The following is a 25,622-nucleotide window of genomic DNA, read 5'->3' on the forward strand; positions in this document are numbered from 1 at the left end:
AAAAAAAAAAAAAAAAAAAAAACACCTCAAAGGAAGCCAGGCATGAAGGCACACACCTATAATCCCAACAATTTGGGAAGCTGATGCAGGAGGATCTTAAGTTTGAGAATAGCCTCAGCATCATAGCAAGAACCCCATCAACTTAGATGGTGTCTCAAAATAAAAAAATAGGACTAGAGATGTATCTCAGTGGTATAGTACCCCTGGGTTCAATCCCCAGCAAAAAAAATAAAATAATAAAATAAAATAACACCTTTTATTTTAAACTTCTCTGTCTGAAGAGTTCCTACAACCTAGTTTGATTTATAAAGGCCTTCATTTTATGACTCCTCCTCAATCTTCCCAATTTCACAAATACCACTTCAGTCACAAAAAATAACATGCAGATTATGAGTAATATATATTCTTACACATTTCTCTAACTGTAACAATGTCTGCTTCCTTTGCTTGAAAATGCCACTGACATCTTTCCCTACACTCACTTCCCCATTTGGCAAATTTGTATCCACCTTTAACACAACACTCACCTTTTTCTTTTGGAAGTTATTAGCTGGAGCATTCCAAACCCAAAGAGAAATACGTTTTGTGCTATTCACAAATGAATACCCATGTCTACTACAAACATACTGATTATCTCCTCCACTAGAATATGAGTCTTTAATGATAGATAGAAACCAAGGTGTATTTTGATCTTTACAATAAAATAACTGACATATATAAACTATTTAGGAAAAGTCTGCTACTGACTAATGTCTTAACAGTCTTTAATTAGCTTTGCTAATTCAACTTATACTGAATCACTTAATATAGTTTGAACCATCCTTTGGATAATTAAAAGGTTTTTCTTAGTTACAATAATACAGCAAAAGACACTGGCTATATCTTATTATATACATCAAGCCCAAAGCTACAGCACTGAAGCAAAACTTCTACCAAGACCTATGTATAGTAGTCATAGCAATCATGAAATCAAACTGTAAGTGATATCAGACTTGGGTTATAAGCCCAGCCTTTTTACTTACTAGTTATAAAACTCATGAAGCAAGTTAACTACGTCATCTCAATTTCATCTTTGTAAAATACAGAAAGCAATATCTCTACTTCCATAATATATACATGTAAAATATTTAAAATATATCTAAACACCACCATGAAAATTATCTAGCACAAAGTAATTACTCAATAATATACATGATACATTACAGGGCTTAGAGCAAGGAAGAAAAGAGTTACAGACTACTCAACAATCAAAATAATATCATAATCAGAGAATTTCAAAAATGATAACAAGTACCTGGAGACAGCCTGAAGGAAGGTTAGCATGGCTTGCCTCAGTTGTTATTAAAAATGTACAAAACAATAAAGTGAGAAAGGTAGTGGATGCTATGGCTCAATGTAGACTGTCCCTGGGTTCAATTCCTACGACCTATTCAATCAATAAGTCAATTTTTAAAATGTCATGTTTATTAGACATCTTAATCTATGAAATTTAGAAAATGTGTGCAACTTTGAATGAATAAAACACAACATTGCTAATTTTGTTAGATGATAAAGATACTACACTTATTTAAGAAAACAGTCTTATTATGTAGAAAGGTAAATAGAACATTGAGAACTAAAATGTCATGCTGCCTATAATTTACCCTGAAACTGTCCCAGGAGGGAAAATGCCATATGTGGGAGATAATTTTGTTTTGCTGTGCTGTATTTTGCTTTGCTATAGTACTGGAGGTTGAACCCAGGGCTTTGCACAAGCTAGGCGAGTGGCAGACAACTAAGGTACATCTTAGCCATTTATTTATTCTATTTATTCTATTTTCCTGCCTCAGCCTCTGGAGTAGCTGAGATTTACAGGCATACACAACTGCATCTGGCTAAAAGAACATTTGTAAATCCTGATGAACATAAACCAGGAAGGCATTAAAAAACGTTAAGAAAGTGGCTAATGGTTAACTTTCAGTTAAAGTACAGAGGTTAGAGAAATAAGCTAAACAATAGCCTAAGAAAACAATAAAACAAAGCCAGAAAATGGAACATTCTATAAAACAATTGAACTCTTTAAGACAATAACAAGAACATAAAGAAAAAATGGTGTGGGATATGGTATCTAGGAAGCCCTTCCTAAAAGAGACCTAAGGGACTAGATGGTGGTCTGGACCAAAATAATAATAATAATAATAATAATAATTCATCTGCACTGAACTTATATATACCTGTTATTCCCTAAACAATACAATGTAACATTTTCCATAACATTTATATTGTATTATGTATTACAGCAATCTACAGATGATTTAAATCATACAAGACAAGTGCATGTGCATTAGTTATATGCACATATATTAGTCATTTTACATAAGAGACTTGACCATTCAAAGATTTTGGTATGGGGGATTCCTGAAGTCAATTCCCCCATACCAAGGGACAACTGATTGTACATAAAATAATACATTAAACCTAAAGAAAATAAATATATTTCTAAATTCAAAACATAAATTTGAATTAGGAGAACGGTGAGTTTTTCCATTATAATAATTCTCTCCTGAACATCTCCCCCTATCAACTTAAACCCATAATTCCACATCATTGTAGCATTAACAAAAAATTAAAACCATACAGGAGAAAACTTCATTAGTCAGGCCCAATTAGGAAAAGGGCCAGCACAAATTTCAGAGCTGATTAAAAAATACAGTATTAAGCCAGGTTTAATGGTGCATGCCTGTAATCCCAGCGGCTTTGGGAGGCTGAGGCAGGAGGATCAAGAGTTCAAAGTCAGTCTCACCAAAAAGGAGGCACTAAGCAACTCAGCAAAACCCTGTCTCTAAATAAAATACAAAATAGGCTGGGGATGTGGCTCAGTTGTTAATACCCCTGAGTTCAATCCCTGGTCGTCCCCCCGCCACAGCCCCAAAATATAGTATTACAATTTTCAAGCATGTAATGAATCAGGCAGTAATATAGCATTATTTAAACCTTTTTAGTTTAGTTTAATCAAAGTAGGTTTTATTTAAAGTTTAGTTTAGTTTATCTGTTTATAATTAGCATATCAAAACATATATACATTAACCTTTACAAGTTTTGAATTCTTGAAACACTTGACCCTCTTCTCTTCAGCAGTGGGAAGTGTCCCGAATTAAATTTTAGCCCAACTCTATCAACACCAATATATAAGTAGATGTGAAAAAACTAGTAACTGTTTTCTACTGTTTTGTTAATCAGAAAAAAAGAACTATACTCACAAATACTTAATGTACAAAAAAATACATGCTGTATGTCTTATAACAAGACAAATTTTTTTTAACTGAAAAGGACTTCTCCATAACTGTTTTTCATATTTGTGTTTCCATAGTTCTATTCAGAGAGACATTATTACCATAACTCAAAACCTTTTCTTAAATTCAAGCGGGGAAAAAAATAAGGACAAAGTAGGTTTTATTTAAAGTTTACATTTATTGAAAAAAAAAGTGTATCTCAAGTTATTTGAGAAATTACACAAGACAAAAGTTATCAGTAAGCACCAGCATGTCTTGGCATTTTAACTTTTTTACTTGTATACTGAAATACACAGCAGCACTATCACTGTGCATATACTTTTTGATATCTACCTTTCTACTTAATACCATAAACTATCAAAATTTTCTAAACTTTGCTGGCTCATGAATGAGTTCATGTTTTGTTATTTGTTTTTTCGATTATTTTGCTCTTGCTACAGGAGATGTAGAACAAATTATTGAGTTTTTATTTATTACTAGCTTGATTAGAGAAAGGTATTTATTACAATCATAAACATAATAGTCATGAGAGGACTGGCAATCACCATTTTACAAATGACAAATGTCATTTATTCTGAAGTAGAACAAAGTATGATTAATATTTTGAATAGACTACTGGGTGGTAAGTGTAAGCAGGTGGCACAGGCTAATGAACGTAGGTAACTGGGGGTGTGCCTTTGGGGATTATATTTTGTCTCTGGCTCTTAAGCCCAAGTGCACACCCTTGTGCACTATGCTTCTCAACTGCCATGAGCCAGGCTCTTCCACCATGATGATGTTCTGCCTCACCTAAAGCCCAGAGACAAAATAAATTTTTCCTCTTCTAAATTGTTCTTATCAGTTATTTTGGTCATGGCAATAAAAAACTAACACAGGCCCTTACCTCAAATTAACTACCCTGCAGCTTCCACCAATTTCAGACTTTTTTATTTCATAATTTTATTGAGGTAAAATTGAAGCACAATAAAATGCACATATTTGAAGTATGCAATTTGATCTGTTTTGACACAAATGTAACCAATACAACATGCAACATATTTTCATTACTTTTTTTTAAATTTGAAATCATGCACACTGTTTCCTGCATGATTTGTTACATTAGAAATCAATCACCTTAAAATATATAAAACCCCACTCTCACATGTCAACTGCTTCAAAATTAAATGGCACACTTATAAATATTTCACAGGTCAAAGAAGAAAGACCAAGAAAAGTAAATGAAAAGAGCTATGAATAAGTGATAATAAAAAGCTTAAGATATCAGAAACTCAGAGATGAAACAGTACTCAGATAACTTAAAGGACTTGTAGTAGAAAGAAGCTAGATTAACAATCAAACTATTTTCAAATTAGGTAGGTAGAAGGAAAAAATAAAGTAGAAGCAGAAATATTAAGAAATAAAGAATAATACAGCTAGTAGTTGGTAAAATCAAACAAGTCTAATCAAGAAAAAGAACAAAATTATAAATATCAATGGAAAATTAATATCAATGGAGCTATCAAAATAATCCTACAGATGCTAAAAATATAAAGGCAATACTACAACTGCATACCAACATGTGATATTTACATAACATGGTCTATATTAGGGAAGGATCCATGAGCTGCTGAGAAGTATATTCAGTCCTTGCTGGATGAAATATTCTATATGTCTATAAAAGTCTACTTAGCAATTGTATTTTTCAGTTCTATAGTTTCTTCAGTTATTGTTTGGAGGATCTAGCCAGTGATGACGGGGCATGTTAAAGTTACCCAGTATTATTGTGTTGTGGTCTATTTGATTCTTGAAACTGAGAAGAGTTTGTTTCATTTACACAGATGCTCCACTGTTTGGGGCATAAGTACTTAACGATTATTGTGTCTTGTTGATGTACAGTTCCCTTAAGCAATGTGAAATGTCCTTCTGTCCCTTCTGATCAACTTTGAAGTTCACTTTATCTGATATGAGGCTAAAAAAAACCCCTACTTGTTTATGAGATCCATGTGAATGACTGAAGGTAAAAGGATCTTCAGTAAAAGAATGGGACCCAACTTCAGTCTGTGGATGTCTTTGCCTTTGAGGTAACCTATGAGGTGAGTATCTTGGATACAGCATATTGTTGGGTCTTTTAATTTTAATTTTAATCCAACCTGCCAGTCTATGTCTTTTGATTGATGGGTTTAGGCCATTTGCATTTAATGTTATTATTCAAAAATGATTTCTATTCCATTTTGATTTGTTTCTGGTTTTTACTTTTCAATTAGTTTCTCTTTCAATTGACTATTCTTCTAGTGTAGTTCATCCCTTTGCTGATTTTCAGTTTTATTTCTCATTTCTTCTTCATGAAATATGTTATTGAGAATGTTTGGTAGTGCAGATTTTCTAGATGTGAATTCTTTTCACTTGTGTTTATCACAGAAGGTTTTGATTTTATGGTCAATTCTGAAGCTTAATTTTGTAGGGTATAGTATTCTTGGCTGGCATCCATTTTCTTTCAGAACTTGATATATCATTCCAAGACGTTCTAGCCCTGAGTGGTCTGGGTTGAGAAATCAGCTGAGATCTGGATTGGTTTGTCTCTAAATGAAATTTGCTATTTTCGGGTTATCCCACATTTCTTAGAAGTTCTGTTAATGGTCTCTTAACATCTCTTCTCCATGGTAAACTATGTTTTCAAGATTATATATTTTGTCTTCATCACATGAAACTCCAAGTGCCTTCCAAGTGATCTAGTCTGTTGGTGATGCTTTTCTATTGGATTTTTAATTTGGTTTATTGATTCCTTCATTTTGAGGATTTCTGCTTAACTTTTTTTTTTTTTTTTCTCCAGAATCTCTATCTATTGAAGTAATTGTTCACTTACTGTATTTTCACTCTGATTTCACACCATGGTGTTGATGAATTCTGTTACTGAAGTATCTTGGTTTGTTTGGGGTGATTTGTTTCCTTGTTTTTTTTTCATGGTGTTTGTGTGTCTACCCATCTAGCAGTATAGGTCTGAGATAATAGAGTTTCTACCTTGTGGACTTGTAGTGTCCGTGAAGGTTTCTAGTACCTCACCGTTTAGGGGGAGGCAAATAATAACAAGTAATGCAAACAATATACAGCATTAAACCAAATAGTTCCTACTATGATGTCTACAGTGTTAATCATCACAATAAACAGAAACAATATGATTAGTTATTGCCCACAATATAAACAGTAAGTTTGCAAAAAGGTTTACAATTTCAAATGGTGGACACCAAGAAAACAAGTGATATAGGATGTGATGATTTTGACAGAGGACAAGAGAAGATAGAAATAAAAAATTAAAGGAAGAGTGAAAAAGAATAGAGATTGTTAGCTGAAGAAAAGAGAAAGAAGGGAAACAAGAAAAACATAAAAAATTTTTACGTTAAAAATAAAATTAATAGAATATAAAACAAAACTGAAATATAGTAATCAAACATCCTAGTCCTCAAAAAACTGATCCATGAAAAAATAACTGGCTTCAAAAATGTTAGACCTGAGGCAGGGGGGGATATGAGTATGTCCATGTTCCATTAGGGTCACAATTAAGCAGAGAACAGGAAAAAAGAGGAAAAATTCTCTATGAAAAGTTAAAGAATTCTTTCTATTGGAGTTCAAAAGATTCTCAGCTTCTCTCTCATCAGTGTTAGTTGGGGTCATCTGGAGCATGATGCTACACCCTATGAATTGCTGGAATGAGAGTGGTAACTCCATAGGTGGAATTCCAGGAGGCAGGGTTTAGGCTAAGGTGGGCTCCAGGCTCTTCAGTGAATGTCAACTGGTCTGGAGATTTTAAATCAATGCACCTCCAGGATCCAGTAACTGTTGTTCTACACTGGAAGACAGTAACCCAGGGACCTCCCCTGGGTTCCACTCATGTGGTGATGAAGCCAGTTCTTATTCCTGTAGGCCCCACCATTTCCTGTTCTTGTGTTCAGTCTCCAAAACTTAATCTCTCCCACCTGTGCCCTTCTGAATTTCCGCCAGATGTGTCTCTCCCAGGGGGTCCTGTAAACAGCCAGATTGGAGGGGGGAAAGGAGGGCTGGGTGGGTTTCCACGACCAGTTGTCCCCTGTGTAAACCTCTCTCCTCCTCTGATTTTCTCCTGGTCACTTAAGCACACTCTAAGACCTGCAGTGTGTTTACAGGGCTTGTATTTGGGACCAAACTCATGTTTGCCAGGAATGTACTCCCTCAGCTGCCAGCCCCTCACTATGTGGCTGCAAAATGGTCCTTCTTTTGTCCTCTGCAGGGCACTGGGAGAGATGGTGGCTTCTTTCGCACATAAGGATATTACGCAGCACGCCTTTCAGTATAGTTGGGCAATGTCTTTGATCTCTAAGGGCTCTGTACCCAGACAAGCCTCGGGTCTCTTAAAAATGTGGGTTCCCTTAATTCCCTTAGCCCGCCCACTTTGCGTGTAGAAGAACTGCTCTGGCCCAGCCACAGGGGTGGCTGTCTCACTGGGGATTTCTTCCCTATTTTATTATATACAACCTCCCGAGTTCCCAATAGTCTTTGAATGTTCAGATTTAAATTCCAGTAAGTTTCCCCTCCTTCTTCCTTTTTTTTTTTTTTTTTTTTTTTTTTTTTTTGTTCACCCACCTTGCTGCCTACTTTCTTGGTTGCAGTCCACAGAGCAGCAAGGAAAGCAAGCCACTCTAGTCCACCATCTTATAGTCTCTCAGAATGTTATATGAAGATTTTTACCCAATAAAATCCAAACATTGAAAGACCTGCCTTAAACCAAACTCAATTATCAATCAATTCTGACATTACTTTCCCCACTACTAGATGCAGAGAAAAACTTGTAAAAGTGGTGTTCTCCTTCACCATGGTAAATACTAACCTCAGATTTGTGTTCTTGGTATTTGGGAAGTCAATTTTGATAACTGGGAGGATAACACATTGTTAAGAGCTCTGTACAATAAGACCACATGATAAATTAGTCTGATGGCTAATTAGTATTCCATATATTGGACATTCAACAAGGAATTTTATTTTTCCCCTCATTATTGGAAACATAGTAAGTTTTTGCTTGTTGTGGGTTTTTTTTGTTTTGTTTTGTTTGTTGCCTGGTTGGTACTGGGAACCTAATCCAGAGGCACTTAACCATGGAGCCACAACCCCAGTCCTTTTTCTATTTTATTTAGAGATAGGATCTCCCTGAGTTGCTCAGGAACTTGCTTAGTTGCTGAGGCTGACTTTGAACTCACAATCCTCCTCCTGCCTCAGTCTCCAGAATGGTTGAGATTACAGGCATGCACCACCACACCCAGATACAGTAGGATATTTAATAATGAATTTTTTTTTTTTTTTTGGCAGTGCTGGGGATCGAACCCAGGGCTTTGTACTTACGAGGAGAGCACTGTACCAACTGAGCTATATCCCCAGCCCCCTTAATAATGAATTTTGAAGTATATTTTCCTTGTTATAAGTAAGATTAGAGTCTATTTCTGGCAAAGGTAGACTAATTTGTTCCAGATGCAAACCCCCAACTTCTTTGTCTACCCTAATAAGTATAATAGGAAAACTGACAAAATATTGTTTTAAATTTATTTTCAGGTATCAGATCAAAGAACTATTCTTCCTGCTTCTCTTATTGTTGGCCAAGAATAAACCTTCCATCACTGCTCAGTAACACTCAGTCTTGTTACTGGTTCCACAATTTCAAGAAGGAAAGAGAGACCCAGTTTGTCATTAAAAAATGCTGAAAGAGGACCATTTTTCTGCACAAGCCACTTACTCATTCAAAAGCAGCAACTAAAAGGCTAATAAGTAAGGATGAGAAACAACAGGAACACGTAAGAGAATATAAACCAAAATAAACCTTTTGGTATGCTGTTTGCCAATAAATACTAAAATTAAATACACACATTGTCATATGACCCAACAATTCCACTCCTTAGCATATACTCAACAGATTACATGATTACATTTTCATAAAGTTTAAAAGGAGAAAAGTGGACATTATATTATCACACTATTGTTTCCAATGAAGGTTATGTAAGATAATACTAGAGAAGATCCTTCTGTAGGTAGTAACTCTATAGTTTTACAAAAACTATATATACAATATATGTATATGTCATATATATAGGCATATTAAGCAGCTAGCTAAAGGCACTCAAGAGTAAACAAAAGCAGAAAGATTTGAGTAGGATGTTAATATAGGTTAAATTATTGCCAGAAAAGATGTCCCCACATCCTAATCACCAGAACCAACAATATTTACCTGAGATGATTTAAAAAAAAAAAAAATGTATCTGTGATTAAGTTAATGTCTTTCCATGAGAGATCATTCTGAATTATTTAGACAGGCCTAATGTAATCACCTGGGTCCTTACAAAAATGAGGCAAGAAATTCCAAGGCCAAAGAAAGCAATGGGAACATAAAATGAAACAAAAGTCAAAATATGGGCCCATGTGCCAAAGGAATGCAAGTTGGCCTCTAGAAGCCAGGGAAGGCAAAGAGACAGATTTTTCTCAGGAATCTCGAGAAGGAATGAGCCCTACCAACACCTTGATTTTAGTCTCAAATGACTCATTTTGGACTCTGGCCTCCCAAACTTCAAGAGAATATATGTGTTATTTTAGTCACCAAATTTGTGGTAATTTTTTAAAATACCAAAGGGGAACTAACAGAGAAAGTCAAGCTGGGAGGAGAAAAGTATGAAGTAATATCCCATTCTCATGGCTATTAACTTGAGGCCAGACATAGTATACATGGTGGTAAGAAAAAACAGTTTTCCTGGTTCAAAATACCAGAAGACTAGAACCAAGAAAAATTACAACCTGCTGGAAAAAAGGAAATCACGGGGGGGGGGGGGGGGGGGTGGGGGGGGGGGGGGAGCCTGTCCATCCATATGTCTGTTGTCTCCTGTATGCAAGTTAGAGTCAAAACAACCAGGAGCAGTGATGCACACCTGTAATCCCAGCTACTCAGGAGGCTGAGACAAGGGGATAGCAAGTCTGAGAACAGCCTGGACTATAAAGCGAGGCTTGTCCCCAAAAAATAACAAAACAAACAAACCAAAAAAAAAAAAAAAAAAAAACTCAAAACATCTAAGCTACACAAAAAATATTTAAGTTGCTACTTAAGCTGGCACCAGAAAAAACTGTTTGCATTTCAAGTCTAACAAAGATAACTACTTGACAGAAGGAGGAGGAGAAAAAAAAAAAAAAAAAAAAAAAAATCACTTGAAGAAAAGACCACTCAAGACCTAGCACAATTTTCATAATGTCCAATACCTGACACAAAATTACACAAAATACTACAAACCAGGAAAATAACATTCTCAAGAACAAAAGAATATCAACTGAAACCAAACTCAAAATGGTAACAAGGTAGAAATGGCAGATAAGTATTTTATAGCTACTGCAACAAAGTAAAACAAAACATTTATGACTAATGAAAAGATCTGCAATCTCAACAGAGAAAGAAAAACAATTTTAAAAACCAATGGAAACTCTAAAACTACAAAATATATAAAATAAAATTCAATGGATTCAATTAAAACAAGATGGCAGAGGAAAAAGAAAAGGAACTTCAAAATAGAAAACACAAATTATCCAATGTAAAGACTACAGAGAAAAAGAAAAACAAATGTCTTCCGGGACCTGTTACATAAAAACAAATTATCAAACTTACATGTAATTAGAGTTCCAGAAGGGAAGAGAATGAACAACAACAAAAAAATCATTTGAAAAAGTAACAAGCTGGGCATGGTGGCACACATCTGCCATCCCAGCTACTTGGGAGGCTGAGACAGGATGATAGCAATTTCAAGGTCAACCTAGGCAACAGAGACAGACCCTGTCTCTAAATAAAACAATTAAAAAAAAAAAAAAAAATGGTGGGAAAGTAACTCAGTGATATGCAAGGCACTGGGTTCAATTTCCTGTGCCACAAATAATAATGGCAAAAATTTCCCAAATTTGATATACATTGAAGACATTCAAAATAAATATGAAGACTATGCAGAGGTATAACATAGTCAACCGATTAGAAACAAATGATAAAAAGCAAATGAATGATTAAAAAATGAAAAATAACAAATGCTGATGAGGATGTGGAAAAAATCATAGGTACTATTGGTAGGAGTATAAGTTAACAGGGCCCTTACTAAAAACAGTTTATTAAAAAAACTAAATGTAGATCTACGGTATGATCCAGCTATACCACTTCTGGATGTATATATATCTAAAGGCAATGAAATCAGCATAAAATACCTGCTGTTATGGTTTGCATGTGAGGTGTCCCCCAAAAGCTCACATGTGAGACAATGCAAGAAGGTTTAGAGGAGAAATGATTGGGTTGTGAGAGTCTTCACCCACTCAGTGACTTACTCCCTGATGGGATTAACTGAGTGGTAACTGGAGGCAGGTGGGGTACGGCTGGAGGAAGTGGTTCATTGGGGGCATGGCTATGGGGTCAATGTTTTGTATCTAGACAGTGGAGTCTCTCTCTCTCTCTGCTTCCTGGTGATGTGAGATGCTTCCCTCTGCCACACTCTTCTGCCATGATGTTGAGACTCGCCCTGAGCCCTGAGAAATGGAGCTGGCCTTCTATGGATGAGGACCTCTGAAACTCTGAGCCCTCAAACAAACTTTTCCTCCTTTAAAATTGTTCTGGTAAGATCTTTTAGTCACGACAGCAAAAAAAGTTGACTAAAACACCAGCACTCCCGTGTTTATTGTGGCACTATTCACAATAGCTAAGCTATAGACTCATACTATTCACAATAACTAAGATACAGAATCAACCAGTTGCCCAGAAAGGGAAGAATGGATTAAAAAATGTGGTGAATATACACCATAAAATATTATTCAGTCAAAAGAAGAATGAAATCTCACCACTTGTAGTAAAATAGATGGAACTGGAGGACATTATGTTAAATTAAATAAGCCAGACACACAAACGAATACTACAAGTTCTCTCTCATTTGTGGAAACTAAGAAGTCAACCTGAATATAGAACAGTGATTACTAGAGGTTAGGAAGGAGGTTGGGAAGGGAGTTAAGGGAGAATAAAGGGAGATTACATAACAGGCACCAAAATACAGTTAAAAGAAGTAAGTTCTGATGTTCTGCAGCACAGAGGAATGATTTAATTCACAGTAACCTGTTACATATTTCATGAAGATCTAGAAGGAAGGATATGTACAGTTAATGTGTCAATCAAAACAAGATTGTTTTTAAAAGATAATGTATTATAGACAGAAACATAAGGAATACAGCTCTAGAACTTCTAGGCAAAAGAGTTCATCTTTAAGATCTTCAGCTAGGCAAAGATTTCTTAACAGTACCTAAAAAAGGACAAGCTGTGAGAGAAAAAAATTATTATATGAACTTATTTCAAATGATAAACATTTGCACAAGACAAGACACAAGATGAAAGGGCAAGCCATAAACTATAAGAAAATATTTCCAAAATACTGATCTGAGAAAGGACTTTCATCCAGAGTATGTCAAGAACACATATAACTCAACTGAGAAGATCAAGAAAAATACAAGTTTTTAAAATGGGCAAACTATGTGAATATATAATTAACAAAAGAGGGTACACAAAAGGCCACTAGCACATGGAAGATGCACATCACTAATCATTAGGGAAATGCAAATAAAAGTAATATGAGAAAATAATACACTTTAGAACAGTTTATGTTTAAAAGAGTGACAATACCAAGTGCCAGTGAAGATACAGAACATTTAGAAATTTCATTCACTGCTGGTTGGAATATAAGATGGTATGACCCCTTAGGAAACAATTTGGCAGTTAAACCTTCAATTGCAATGTTACTCAGCATTACCAAAGCCTAGGGTACATATACTAAGAGAAATGAAATACCATGTCTACAAAATGTCACATAATGTTCACAGCATTTTATCCATAATAACCAAAAGCTGGAAACAACCCAAAGGTCTATCAACTGATAAATGGAAAAATATAATTTTGCCTATCAATTCTTTGAAATATTAGTTAACAACTAAAAGAAACACAATACTGGTACACAGCAACATCAATGAATTTCAAAACCAGCATGTCAAATGAAAGATATCAACAACAGAATACATGCCATATAAATCAGTTAAATGACATCACAGAAAATATAAGCCTAAAGGGTTAGAAAACAGGTAAGTGGTTCCCTAGGACCAGGAAACAAGAGAACCACCAGCACAGGGACAGAAGGAATCGCTTTTTGAGTTGTGGAAATATTCTGTATCCTAATTATAATAATGGCCAAACAACTATACAAATTGTTGAAAACTGGCAAACTGTATGTTTAAAATAATGTAAATTATGCCTCAAAAAAGCTGCAGAAAAGAACCATCAGATATCTCTGTGGAGCTAGACAAGTTATTAAGAAAGTTTATTTGGAAAAACAAGCAACCAAGGACAGTCAGAAAAACAATAAAAAGGAGAACAACGGGGGAAAGGGTGCCCTAGTACTATCATACATTAAAACATATTATAAAATCTCTTTAAGTAAAATAGTGTGGTATTACTTCATGAATAGATAAGACTAATGAAACAAAACAGAAAATCCACAAATAGACAAAACTGCATATGAATATTTAGTATAGAATTAAAATAATATCTCAAATCAGTAGAGGAAAAGGTTAAATTTTTTAAGAACATATTTTGTTGGGGACTGGAGATGTAGCTCAGTTGGTAATGTGCCTGCCTAGAACGTACAAGGCCCTGTGGGTTCAGTCCCCAGCACCACACAAAAAAATATGTATATGTACATATTATGTTGGGATAATTAGCCATGAGGAAAAATATAATTTAGATGTTTTCTTCATACTATCCAACAAGTATAAATCCCAAATGCATAAGAAATGTAAATGTAACAAAACCATTCTGGTATTAAAAGGCTATGTGGGAAATAAAGAAGAAAATGTGGGTAAAATTCTCCCAACACCTAGAAATGAGGACAAACCTGTCTTCTGATTCAAAATGTAGGTGTAGGATAAAAAACTGGTGAATGTGACTATACAGAATAAAATACTTCTACATGGGCAAAAACACAAACATAATAACAAGCAAAACAACAGATCACTGAATAGGTAATACCAACAACTTATATCACAGATAAAGGATAAATATACCTACCTAATACATAAATATGACTATATAAAACCGAGAAAGAAAACAATGGCCCAGTAGAAAGATGGGCAAGAGACATGAACATGTATTTCAAAAAGGAGACATTTAACAAACTTTAAACTTTAACATATACTCAACTTTACTAACAATAAAACTGCTAATTAAAATTGTACTAAAATAACATTTCTCACCTATCAGACTGGCAAAAAAAAAGGTCTGCTGACATAAACTTTCTTGGTTAAGACCAAGAAAAACAAGCAACAAGCACTCACACATTATTGAAAGGAATACAAAATGCTTCAGTTCCCAGAAAGCAAATACACTCAGACTCAACAATCCCACTTTTAAATGAATCTATAAAGAATGACTTACAAAAATATGGAAAGATACTGTTAAAAGATTACTTACTAGGACACTCTCTCTGCAGAAGCAAATAACTAAACAAACCGTGGAATAAATCTTAGTGACTCTGAATTAGATTTGCCTAACTCCACACCAAAGTGCAAGCAAAGGATGGTAAGCTGAATTTTGTCAAAATTAAAAACTTTTGTACTTCAAAACATACTAATCTATTTCCTTTCACAAGAAAGTGAAGAAAAGTCACAAACTTTAAGAAAAATTTGCAAATTATATATCTAAAATATGGATTATATCCAGAACATATAAAGAAGTCATATAACTCAAAAAATTTAAAAGTCCAACTTAAAAACGGGCAAAGAATTTGAATGCATATTTTGCCAAAGGTGACCTATAAGTAGCTAATATGTTCATGACCAACATCATTAGTCAGTAGAAAAATGCAGACAAAAACCGTAAGATGCTACAAGTGTTGAACAAGATATGAAAAAAAGAGGAACCTTCATATGTTGCAGGCAGGGATATAAAGTTGTTCAGTCACACTGGGAAAAGTTCTGGCAGTTTCTCAAAATGTTAAACAATGATTTACCCAATGTCCCAATAATTCCACTCCTACCTATCCAAGAGAACTAAAAACATTATTTCCACACAAAAATGGGTACACAAATGTTCATAGCAGTATTCCCAATAATCAAACTGTAAAAACCAACCCAAACCCAGCAGCTTGGGAGGCTGAGGCAGAAGGATCACAAGTTCAAAGCCAGCCTAGAAAACTTAGTGAGGCCCTAAGCAACTCAGCGAGACTCAGTCTCTAAATAAAAAAATAAAAAGGGGCGGAGGATATGGCTCAGTGGTAAAGCACCCCTGGGTTCAATCCCTGGTAATCAAAAAAACCAACCCAAATACCCATTAACTAATAAATGGATAGATAAAATATGTAAATATGGTATATCCATAAAATGGAATATTAGTAAGAAATAAGAAAGAATAAAATATAAACATTGATGAAACAGGAAAACATGTACTAAGGAAAGAAGCCAGTCACAAAAGACCACATATGATTCCGTTTACATGAAATGCCCAGAAAAGACAAATATCTAAAGACAGAAAACAGATGAGTGGTTGTCTGGGGCTAAGGGTGGGCATGAGGTTTCATTCTGGAGAGACAGACATGTAAAATAAGATTGTGATGATAGATGAACAACTCTGAGGATTTGCTAAAAAATTGCTGATTTACATAGCTAAGATAGTTGCATTTTATAGTATGTAAATTATACTTCATAAAGCTTTAAGAAAATAATCCCTAGCATCACAAAAAAAAAAAATAAAAATAAAAAAAAAAGATGCAGACTACAGAAGATTATTTTCAATACACTTTTTAAAAATAAATCTACCTCTGGGGACGGAGCTCTGTAGTAGTGAGCTTGCGTAACATGTGTGAGGTCCTAGGTTCAATTCCCAGCACCATACATGAACACAAAAAATTACCGAATATATTTCTAAAACTTCTACATAGCCTCTCTGAACAAACTAATTACTGAAGGGCTTTCCCAGATAAGTATTGTCTAGAATGAGTACCTACATCTAAAACTTCTACAAATCAAAAAAATAAACTACACAATAGAAAAGTAAAGTCCATAAAAAAATCTGAAATGTGAATTCAGATAAAGAGTCCCAGTGGTCAATAAACTTATATTTAAAAGTAAACATGATCTGAAAGATTACTTAAACTAAGATTCAGTTTTTCATTTGGGTAGGTCTTTTTAAAATAGTCAGATTCTGCCCTCCTCAGAGCTACAAATATAGACAGACTATACCAAGAAAGATTCCATAACTTTCTCATTACACCTTCCTGTTTTAGACTTATAAACCTATCTGCAGTCTTTTTTTACTCCTAGGTACCAATTTAAGACAAGAAAACAAAAGAATCATTTTGTTACTGTTGGTTGGTTGGTTGGTTAGTTGGTTGATTATGCTTGAGTCTAACTTTTCTCACGTAGTATCATCTTTGGCAAGTAAAACATGTCAGAGGAATCTAAATGTTTTAATAAAATACAAGGTGGTTCAAATAAGACAGCATAAACAAAATACTCATTTTCCTTTTTCCAAGCTCTTTCCTCTAGAATATTTTCAAGCAATTAAAAAAAAAAGGTGGGGGAGGGGGCAAGAGTTCAATTCATTTTTAGTATAACTGGCAATAATCTGCTAACAAAACCAATAGGCATGCAAATGTGTACTAACCTTCCAGTAGTCAGATTGTAAACTGTAGTACCTCTGGTATGCAGATAATGCTGAAAGAAGGGAAATAATTATGAGTCATGATTATGTTTCATTTCAAAAATCAATAATATATTTTTAAAGAAACGTTCTAAAAAGTCTCCCACCATACCCACCTCCATGCAGATAGTGATATTTTAAAAAAACAGCAATTTAAAAATCTGGAGTTTTCTTAGTCAGACTTCAAGGACATAAATCACTATCAAATCTTAGACCTACGACTGAACATAATTTAGGCTAACCCCTTGGATGAACTTGACCTTCCTCAGAAACCAAAACTAACAGAGGATTATGCTTTCCCAAGGCTATTCCAGAATATAATAGATTATTTATTCTCACAAGGAACCCAACTGCCAAGAATGACTAGGACCAAACCAAAAAACAAAGGAATTATTTCTTTTTTGATACTTCCTTTCATTCCATCAACAAACCAATACCCCATTACCTTACTCCAACTCTACTTCAAAATAGGTCAACCTATACTCCTAAATCTATCTCGAGGCATAAAAGGCTCTGAAAAACTTAAAAGTAGCTCCTATCAACCTAAAAATTCAATGAAGTGAGGGTAAAAATGAAAACTAAAAGTTACACATGTACATTATAATTGGTAGAATACGCCCTTTTTAAAAAAAGAAACTGATGAGCACATCTCAACCCATCCCAATTAAGTCATTATCTCGTAGAAGCTAAAAATTTATACATTTAAAAGATCCCCATTTGATCTTCCAAGTACAGCTAGTACTAAGCAGTACTCTGAAGACCAAGGCAGTAAAAAGGGCTACAGAATTAGGGCAAAAGCGGCAGCGTTCTAGATACATTCTAATACACCAGGAAGTTTTACAGATAAATTAATAGACATATGTAAAATAGAAGTAAACTGTATATTACCTGAAATACTTTCATAAAATTAAATAGGGAAGGAAAGATAGTTAAGACAAACATGTTAAGTAATGAAAACTTGCTCTATCAGATACTGGTACTATTATAAAGTAATTAGAATAGGAACAAAACTGAAATCTCAAAACAAGACTTGGGGTATATGTAAGAATTAGCAAAGAATATAGGTAGTATTGAAGCCAGAATTGGGGACAGGCAGTGGATTTCCAATCAGTGGGGGAATTAGTACAGTAACTAACACTCAAGTGCTTATATATAAGTAATAAAGTAAAATTTCCTTTTTGTTGTTGTTGTTGGTGGTGGTGGTGGTGAGGGTAAGGGGAGGTGTTACTAGGGATTGAATCCAGAGGAGCTCTACCACTAGAGATACATCCCCTGCCTGTTTTTAAAAAATCATTTTATTTTGAGACAGGGACTCTCTATGTTGCTCAGGCTGGCTTCAAACTTGGAATAATATTTTCTGATGATCAGCTGTAGAAGGGTTTTTTTTAAACTTCTGGTTTAAAATTCAAGGAGGACTAGGGTAAAAATTGAGAAGCAGTCAGCTCTCTCACCTACTTTACACAATCCTTGACATATCTGAAGCAATCTGACCAAAAAAGGTATCAATTCTCCAACAAAAATCTAGGTAGATCATATTCAAAAAGTCCCACCCATATGCTTAAATGTTTCTAGTTCTCAGGTTTTACAATCTTAAAATGTGGAAGGCTAAGAACTGCCAGACGTCTAAAGGAAGCCTCTAACCAATAAGAGACTAACACAAATACAATAAGAGTAACCAAAAAGATAAAATAGTAAAAAAGGAAGACTATGCAAGGGAAAAATTACCAGTCTTCATCTTAGATAAGGAAAAATATTGCCTTCAAGGGGAGAGGAGACCAAACAGGATGCTCTAGAAAAATAAAACAATTCGGAGAACAAAGTATGAAAGGAGAAATGAATAATTTAGTAAGTAGAAGAATAAAGAAAACTCCACCTCAAAAATAAACAGGATACAAACAAAAATCAGAGAAACTATACTAGAGATCTAACATTATCAATGACAGGACTGGGGGGCTACAGTAGTGGCTCAGTGATAGAGTGCTTGCCTGGCATGTGTGAGGCACTGGGTATTTGATCCTCAGAATCACATAAAAATAAAAAAATAATTAAAGGTATTGTGTCCATCTACAACTAAAAAATAATAAAAGGATGGGGCTGGGATTTGGGATTACAGGTGTGTACCACCACACCTGGCCCCCTTTTAACCTCCTCTTAGCCTGAGAACTGAATATCTGGATCAACCTGGACCAAATTATTCTCTGGGTTTGGCTTTTCTTGTTCATGTTCTGATTAAGATCCTATGTTTCCCTTCACTTTTCTATAAAATGGATGATCTGCTGGGTTCTCAGTGTTAAGTGCTCCACTGTGTTCTACTTCTGAATTGCTTACTCCCACTGATCATATTCCTGACTGATTTTCCAGTATTCAGTGCCTATTAGTCTTATAAAATGTTCTAATTCTGGGTAGCATCTTTGCCAGGATCCATATATACCCTAGCCCACTGTGTTCCCCCAAAGGGGCTCTTATAAACTGCTGAGAAACCAATAGTGAAAATATCACAGACTCTCTTGTTTATAGTTTTACTCTGCTGAGACCCTCCTCTAATTGTAACAATAAGGCCCTTTCCTAATATACCTACATTTGTGCTTGCTGCTCGGTTTTTCAAAATTAAACAGTATCTCACTGAAGGATCTTACTATTGTGTCTTTTAAAAATGAAAAAATAAAGTAGGAAAGAAAAAGAAAACCAGGAGAACACTGAACAGCATAGTCAGACATGGGTTGTATGAATGGAGGAAAGGAGGAGGGTATAACAAGAGAGAACACAGGCTAGGGTACCAACTACCATTCCATTTCTTAACAAATACAGCAGGTAAGTGGGTGTCAATTGTAACAGTCTTACATGCTCAATTTAAAGGGAGAAAAGAATTAAGGGCTGGAAACCAGGAAAGAAATTTTGCAACATGCTACACATTCACACTTGTGATCAAGTTGCTTCTTCAACAAAATGGTAAATATTATCTCCTGATTAAATATGAGACTGAGCATGAACCAAAAATGGAAATTAACATTTTCTAAAACTATATGCAATGTTTCCAAATTGTTTATTAGTCAACAACCACATATACGAATACCACATAAAGAACGTTCTAAATATGTTCACAAAGAGAATCACTGGCCTAGGATATAGCTCAGTGGAACAGTGTTTCCTAGCAAGGCCCTAGGTTGGATCCCCAAGACAGCAAAATAGGGGGTAGAGGAGAGAGATTATGCAAATACAACATTATATATCTGAACAAGTAACTTTTCATTTGAATAATGTTCACCTTTTTTCCATGAAGCATATATCACTAACTATCACCACAGGGGATCTATCCTTCAAGTCCAAAGAAAACCACAAACAGAAAATACCTGGATCCTTCTAGACTTGAAATTGCATCTATGTACAACAACCTACGAACTTCCAATTTTGTGAGGTAATGAATCTCCTTATTGTGTAGACTAGAATGAGATCTTTGATATTCGTGTCTAAAAACATCCTAATCAATAGAAGCCCAGGCCTCTTGTTGTGAAGCCACCATACCAAACCTGGAGACTGTCCTTTTAATGATGCTATGGAATTTCAATAAATTTGGAGGGTGTGTTTTAAATATTCTGATTAATAATATATATCACCTGACTTCATAAAGTTCCCTTTCACAATTTGGGAGCCCTTAGCGAAATAGTAAGATGCCTTTCAAAGTAACTCAAACTGAGATACAAGAAACCCATGTGATTATCAGTTGGGAGAAACATGGCATCCATACAAGAACATGGTGAGCTAAGAAATAAATATAAACCCTCAAATTCAAAGTCACAGATAGGTGATACTCTAAATTGCAGCAAAAGATTATAAATGAGCCATTTCTTCCATGATCATTTATCTTTCCACTCATTTACACATTTTCTCAATAATTATACTTCACCTCCATTAGGACTGGGATTTAATTTTAAGATTCTAATATATTTTGTTTCCTAATTTAAAAAAAAAAAAAATCATTAAAGCTCTAAAGCAGGGCTGGGGTTGTGGCTTCACTTGCCTAGCATGTGTGAGGCCCTGGGTTCCATCCTCAGCACCATATAAAAATAAAGGTATTGTGTCCACCTACAACTAAAAATATATATATTTAAAAAAAAACTCTAAAGGTTACACAAATAACTATCACTGAAGTCTCTCTAGTTAAATCTCTTTAACCTAAGCACAGTTCTAATTTCTAATCTTTCAGTTAACTATCCATAAAAAACATTCTTAGTATGTCATAACTAGATTTTTCTAAAGTTCTTAACAGAAAATTAGGGAAATAATTTTAATATCCTTATAATACCGAAAACCTGTTTCAGAATGATTATAGTAAATGGATCAAAAACACTGATAATTTTTTACAAACCAAACTCATCATTAAAGAGCATGCATTTTGTTTTATACTATAAATATCCCAAGAGAGAGTACTGTCATTTGACACAAGAAAGAACAAAAGAGGGATGGGGATATAGCTCAGTTGGTAAAGCGCTTGCCTCGCTGTCAAACCAAACTCTGACTTAAGACTTCTCCCACATTAGTAACTCCCAGCATGTTTACCTGATTAGGAATGAAACACCCAACTCCTATTTTGCCCAAAAGTGACAGATAAGCATATTCACTGACCAGAATTTCAAAGACTTATGATTGGGGAACATTCAGCCTAACATGAAATGTGAAGAAATTATTTTTAAGGGTCTCAAAGTTCTCATACTAACATGAGGAATGATTCATTATTATACTCTTACAACTAATTTTTTGCCTTCTGGAATCCTCAATATCTCTCATGTAAAAATGACAATTGTTCTTTTTATAATTTACTTCTGTGTACTTAACTACTTGATTTTCTAAGCAACTAATTTAACTCAGTGGCTTTCTGTCCCTATAATTTATCACACATATTCATATATGTTTACACATATTTTCTATAAATTAAGTTGTTCCTAAGATCTGAATATATATATGCTTGTCCTTCAACCCCAGGTTCTGTCTTCAGGTTGTCTTCCAATCTGAAGAAGAGAAATTATGGTACTGTCTCCATTGTTTAAGGCAGTCTGACAGTCACATTCGTTGTTTGGTTCAGCAGAAGTTAATAGGTTTTGCTGTGGAGATCAAAGTAGAAAGGAGGTATGGTAGACACTGCAAAGAACCATTCAAATCCTATTTCAAGGGAGAATTATTGGGAGTCCTGCCCGCTGACAGCTTCTAGCTAGGAGTTCCTACAAGACCTGCCTCAGCTGCAGAGAACTACCCTGTTCAAGGTCAAACTCCTTCCCAGGCTGGCTCACTCACAGTATCAAATCAGTGCAGTATATGAGTATGGCCATCTTGGCCCAACTTGGGACAGCTCTGAAGGGCCACTACAGCTTCAAAACTCTCCATGGAGTTGGCCAAGACTGTCACAGCTTAATTTTTCCCTTTGTCCAATCCTGGTTCTGTTCTCCACCTTCCACAGATGTTGATCCTAAAGGTAAGTTTTTAATAAAATATTACTTACAGGCTACACTCCTTCCCAGAGAATCCAACCTAAAGCATTAGGCCTACTGCACTGAGCCCCTATTTTCCCAGAATCTCCTATCCAATTACTCTTTAAGAATAAATTCCTAGAAACAAAATCAAGTGACAGAAATGTTTTTTAACTCCCTGTGCCTATTCCCAGACAGAAAGGTTAAGAAAATACTTTGCAGTCTTTTTCCCTTCTGCTTCAAATTCAACTGAAATAACAGAAAAAAAAAAAAAAATTGAATGAATAAATTCATAATAGTAATGATAACCAAAGTATGCCATCTGTAGACCAAAAAGTTTTAGGAATTCCTATAAGACAGGAAGCAGGCAAGATCAAAATAAATAAGCATAGAAAAAGTACAGTCCAAAATGTGCACAAACAGGTTCTACCATTTAGTATTGCAGAAGTAGAAGCAGCTTTTTACAAGGAACTCAACTCAGACAAACTCTGGGCTCAGAAAATTTCATACAAAAAATTTTACAACAAATCAGAACATATCATTGGGATAACTGTCTTCAGAATAACAAAGTCATAAGTACCCTATATAAGAATACCTAAGCAGTTTGCTCACAGAATTACATGTTCATTGTATGGTTCATGTTTACTTCCAGAAAGTTATGGTTTATATGTGTCGTCTAAAAATAAACATTTAATTGCCTGGGGTTGGTGGTTCTCTTATCTTGTACAGGTTCCAAAGAAAGAAGGAAGAAGCAGCCTAAGGCAATAAATGCCTCTACAAATTGGTAGTGGTGATGGTTTCAGTGTGGGTGAGTATGTGGGAGAGGGAAGTATGCTATTAGAAACTGGTTCTAGTTTCAGAATTTTAGAAAGATGAAGAGAATACACAGGAAAAATTCACTAGTTCACATTTTAACAGAATTTTTTTTTAAAAAAAGAGGGAAGGAATGTAGCCCAAAAAGTCTCAGGGAAAACTCAAAAAACTAAGTAACAATTCACATCTAGTAAACAGAAGCCACCAGCTTGAAATATTAAAATATACTGAAATACCTAAGTATACCTCTATATCCATTCTCTCCCTCCTCTTCCTCCTATTATAAACTAATCAAGCTACTTCCTACCTTTCAATGGTCAGTTCATCTATACAACAGTAAATGGATCTAGGGAGCACATCTTCTCAGGTACTTAGATTCTAAGGCTATCCATCTTCTCCCAATTTACTCCCATCAATCCCATCAGCTAGTTTGCCAACATAGCCCAGCTGCCATATGCCCCACACTCTACCTTACTGACCGCCCCCAAATCCAAATATCCTTGGATTCTTCATTATCTTCACAGCCAAACTTTTTACAATGAAAAATATAGCTAAGTCCATCAACTAATAATGTATTAAAGCTAAAAGATGTACTACTTAAGGACCACTAAGGAGAGAGGACATACAGCCCCAAACATACACCTAATTTTCAAGTCTGTTTATCTGCTGTCAAATTAGTACACTCTCCAAATATATAAAGGTGTAGCAATTAAAAAATTAGATTGCACAGTATTCTATATATTTTTGTTGTATATAATAGCTACCTTTAAGTTACCAGTTTTAACTGAAGTTAAAATATCTAATGAAATGGTAAGTAATTATTAATACCTACTATCCTGTTGAACTGAAGCCATTTTCTTTAGTACTAACCAGTATGACATAACAATCACAAACCCCTGAGCTATCATCTCCCCTGCTTTTAAAGATTAGAAGACAAACTCAAAGATATTTATATAATCTAAAGATGTAAATAATAGACCTAAACTGGGAAATAAGTCTAACTTAAAATATTACAGAGTGTGCATCTTTCAGACTAAAACTGCATTTTCAAGTGGTATAATAAAACATCAACACGAAATACCAACAATCCTTCACTCTAGCTCTGAAACTATCATATGCTCTGCTTGCTCAACGTACTTGCTAAAAACAAGCATTTCACATCCACTGCACATCAAGATGTTTACTATTATCAAAAGTTTAAAATGTTCTTGCTTGTAAATTAAGTTTTCCTTTGCTGTGAATTCATCCTTTGGTATGGAGGTAGGGGTTATGTGGAGGTGCTATTAACTTCCTAAGTGAGTAATGGTATGAGTTGGCAGCTTGGTACCACAAAAAAGGCATATCTTTAAGGACCAATTATTTTTCAGTCATTTCACTCATTTCTTAAAGGAAAAATTTTCTTTTTTTTTTTTTTAATGTTGATAGACCCTTATTTTATTCATTTACTTATATGTGGTGCTGAAAACTGAACTCAGTGTCTCACACATACTTGGCAAGCACTCTACCACTGAGCCAGGAAAAATTTCCAATGAATAAAGAACTGGTTTTATCCAAGGCTCCAGCTCAAATGTGATCAATATCTGTGTTATTTACCTTACAACACCATGACTACAGATCAGATTTTCATTCGAATATTTTCAAACTAATGTGGACAGGTTTTATAGCCAAGATAAAGAAAAAGGCCCAGTCTGTATTACCTTGCCAAAGTACCCACCAATGTACAAATACCTGTATCAAACTGAGATAAGAATTTGAGGATACAAGAAAAGGAAGGTACACAGAGTCTCAAAACAAAGTGCCCAGAAATCAGTGGAATGCAAGAAAATCTCATGTACCCTAAAATGCAGAACAAACAACTCATCAGCAACCCAGCCTGTGCATTTGGCCTACTTCCTTTCTGCAAAAAGGAACATGATAGGAGTTGACAGAGGGCAAGCATTAGAAAAACAAGCGCAAAATCACCTAACTTGGCCCTGACTCTACCTGTATTCCAGCCCCTAGCTATTGTCCCTCTGTAAAAATTAATGGCCCAGGCCAAAGGGTTGCTATCTCTTGCTCCTGAGATGGCCACATTCTCCCTTAAACGTGTATTCCTTGCTTTACTCCAGAAGCGTTTCTCACTCAAGATACTCCACAGTCTCCTTGAATGTGTCTCTGCTTTCCTAAGTGAATCTGTTATACACCTCTGACTGACACACATCCTTGAATTCATTTCTGCAAAGTTTGTTAAGGACCCCACTGTACCCTGAGTTGAGGGCCCCCTCACGAGGAACCTCTCAGACCTCCTCCAATGAGAAAAATGGCTCACTTTCTACTATGGCAGAGTCTTTAAAGGGAAGG

The 25,622-nt window shown here is 35.1% G+C and overlaps 1 protein-coding gene across 11 annotated transcripts in view; it reads right to left on the bottom strand.

Moving 5' to 3' along the window:
• The window catches only part of KDM6A (lysine demethylase 6A), a 206,236-nt gene that overhangs the window by 97,821 nt on the left and 82,793 nt on the right, over nt 1-25,622 (bottom strand). For all 11 annotated transcript variants that reach the window (XM_079123473.1, XM_079123472.1, XM_079123471.1 and 8 more), the window contains one exon: nt 16,972-17,021. In XM_079123473.1, the coding sequence (XP_078979599.1) occupies nt 16,972-17,021 (50 nt within the window). The remainder of the gene's footprint in view (nt 1-16,971; nt 17,022-25,622) is intronic.

This window comes from Sciurus vulgaris, assembly GCF_902686455.1.
Source record: "Sciurus vulgaris genome assembly, chromosome: X".
NCBI classification, from domain to species: domain Eukaryota; kingdom Metazoa; phylum Chordata; class Mammalia; order Rodentia; family Sciuridae; genus Sciurus; species Sciurus vulgaris.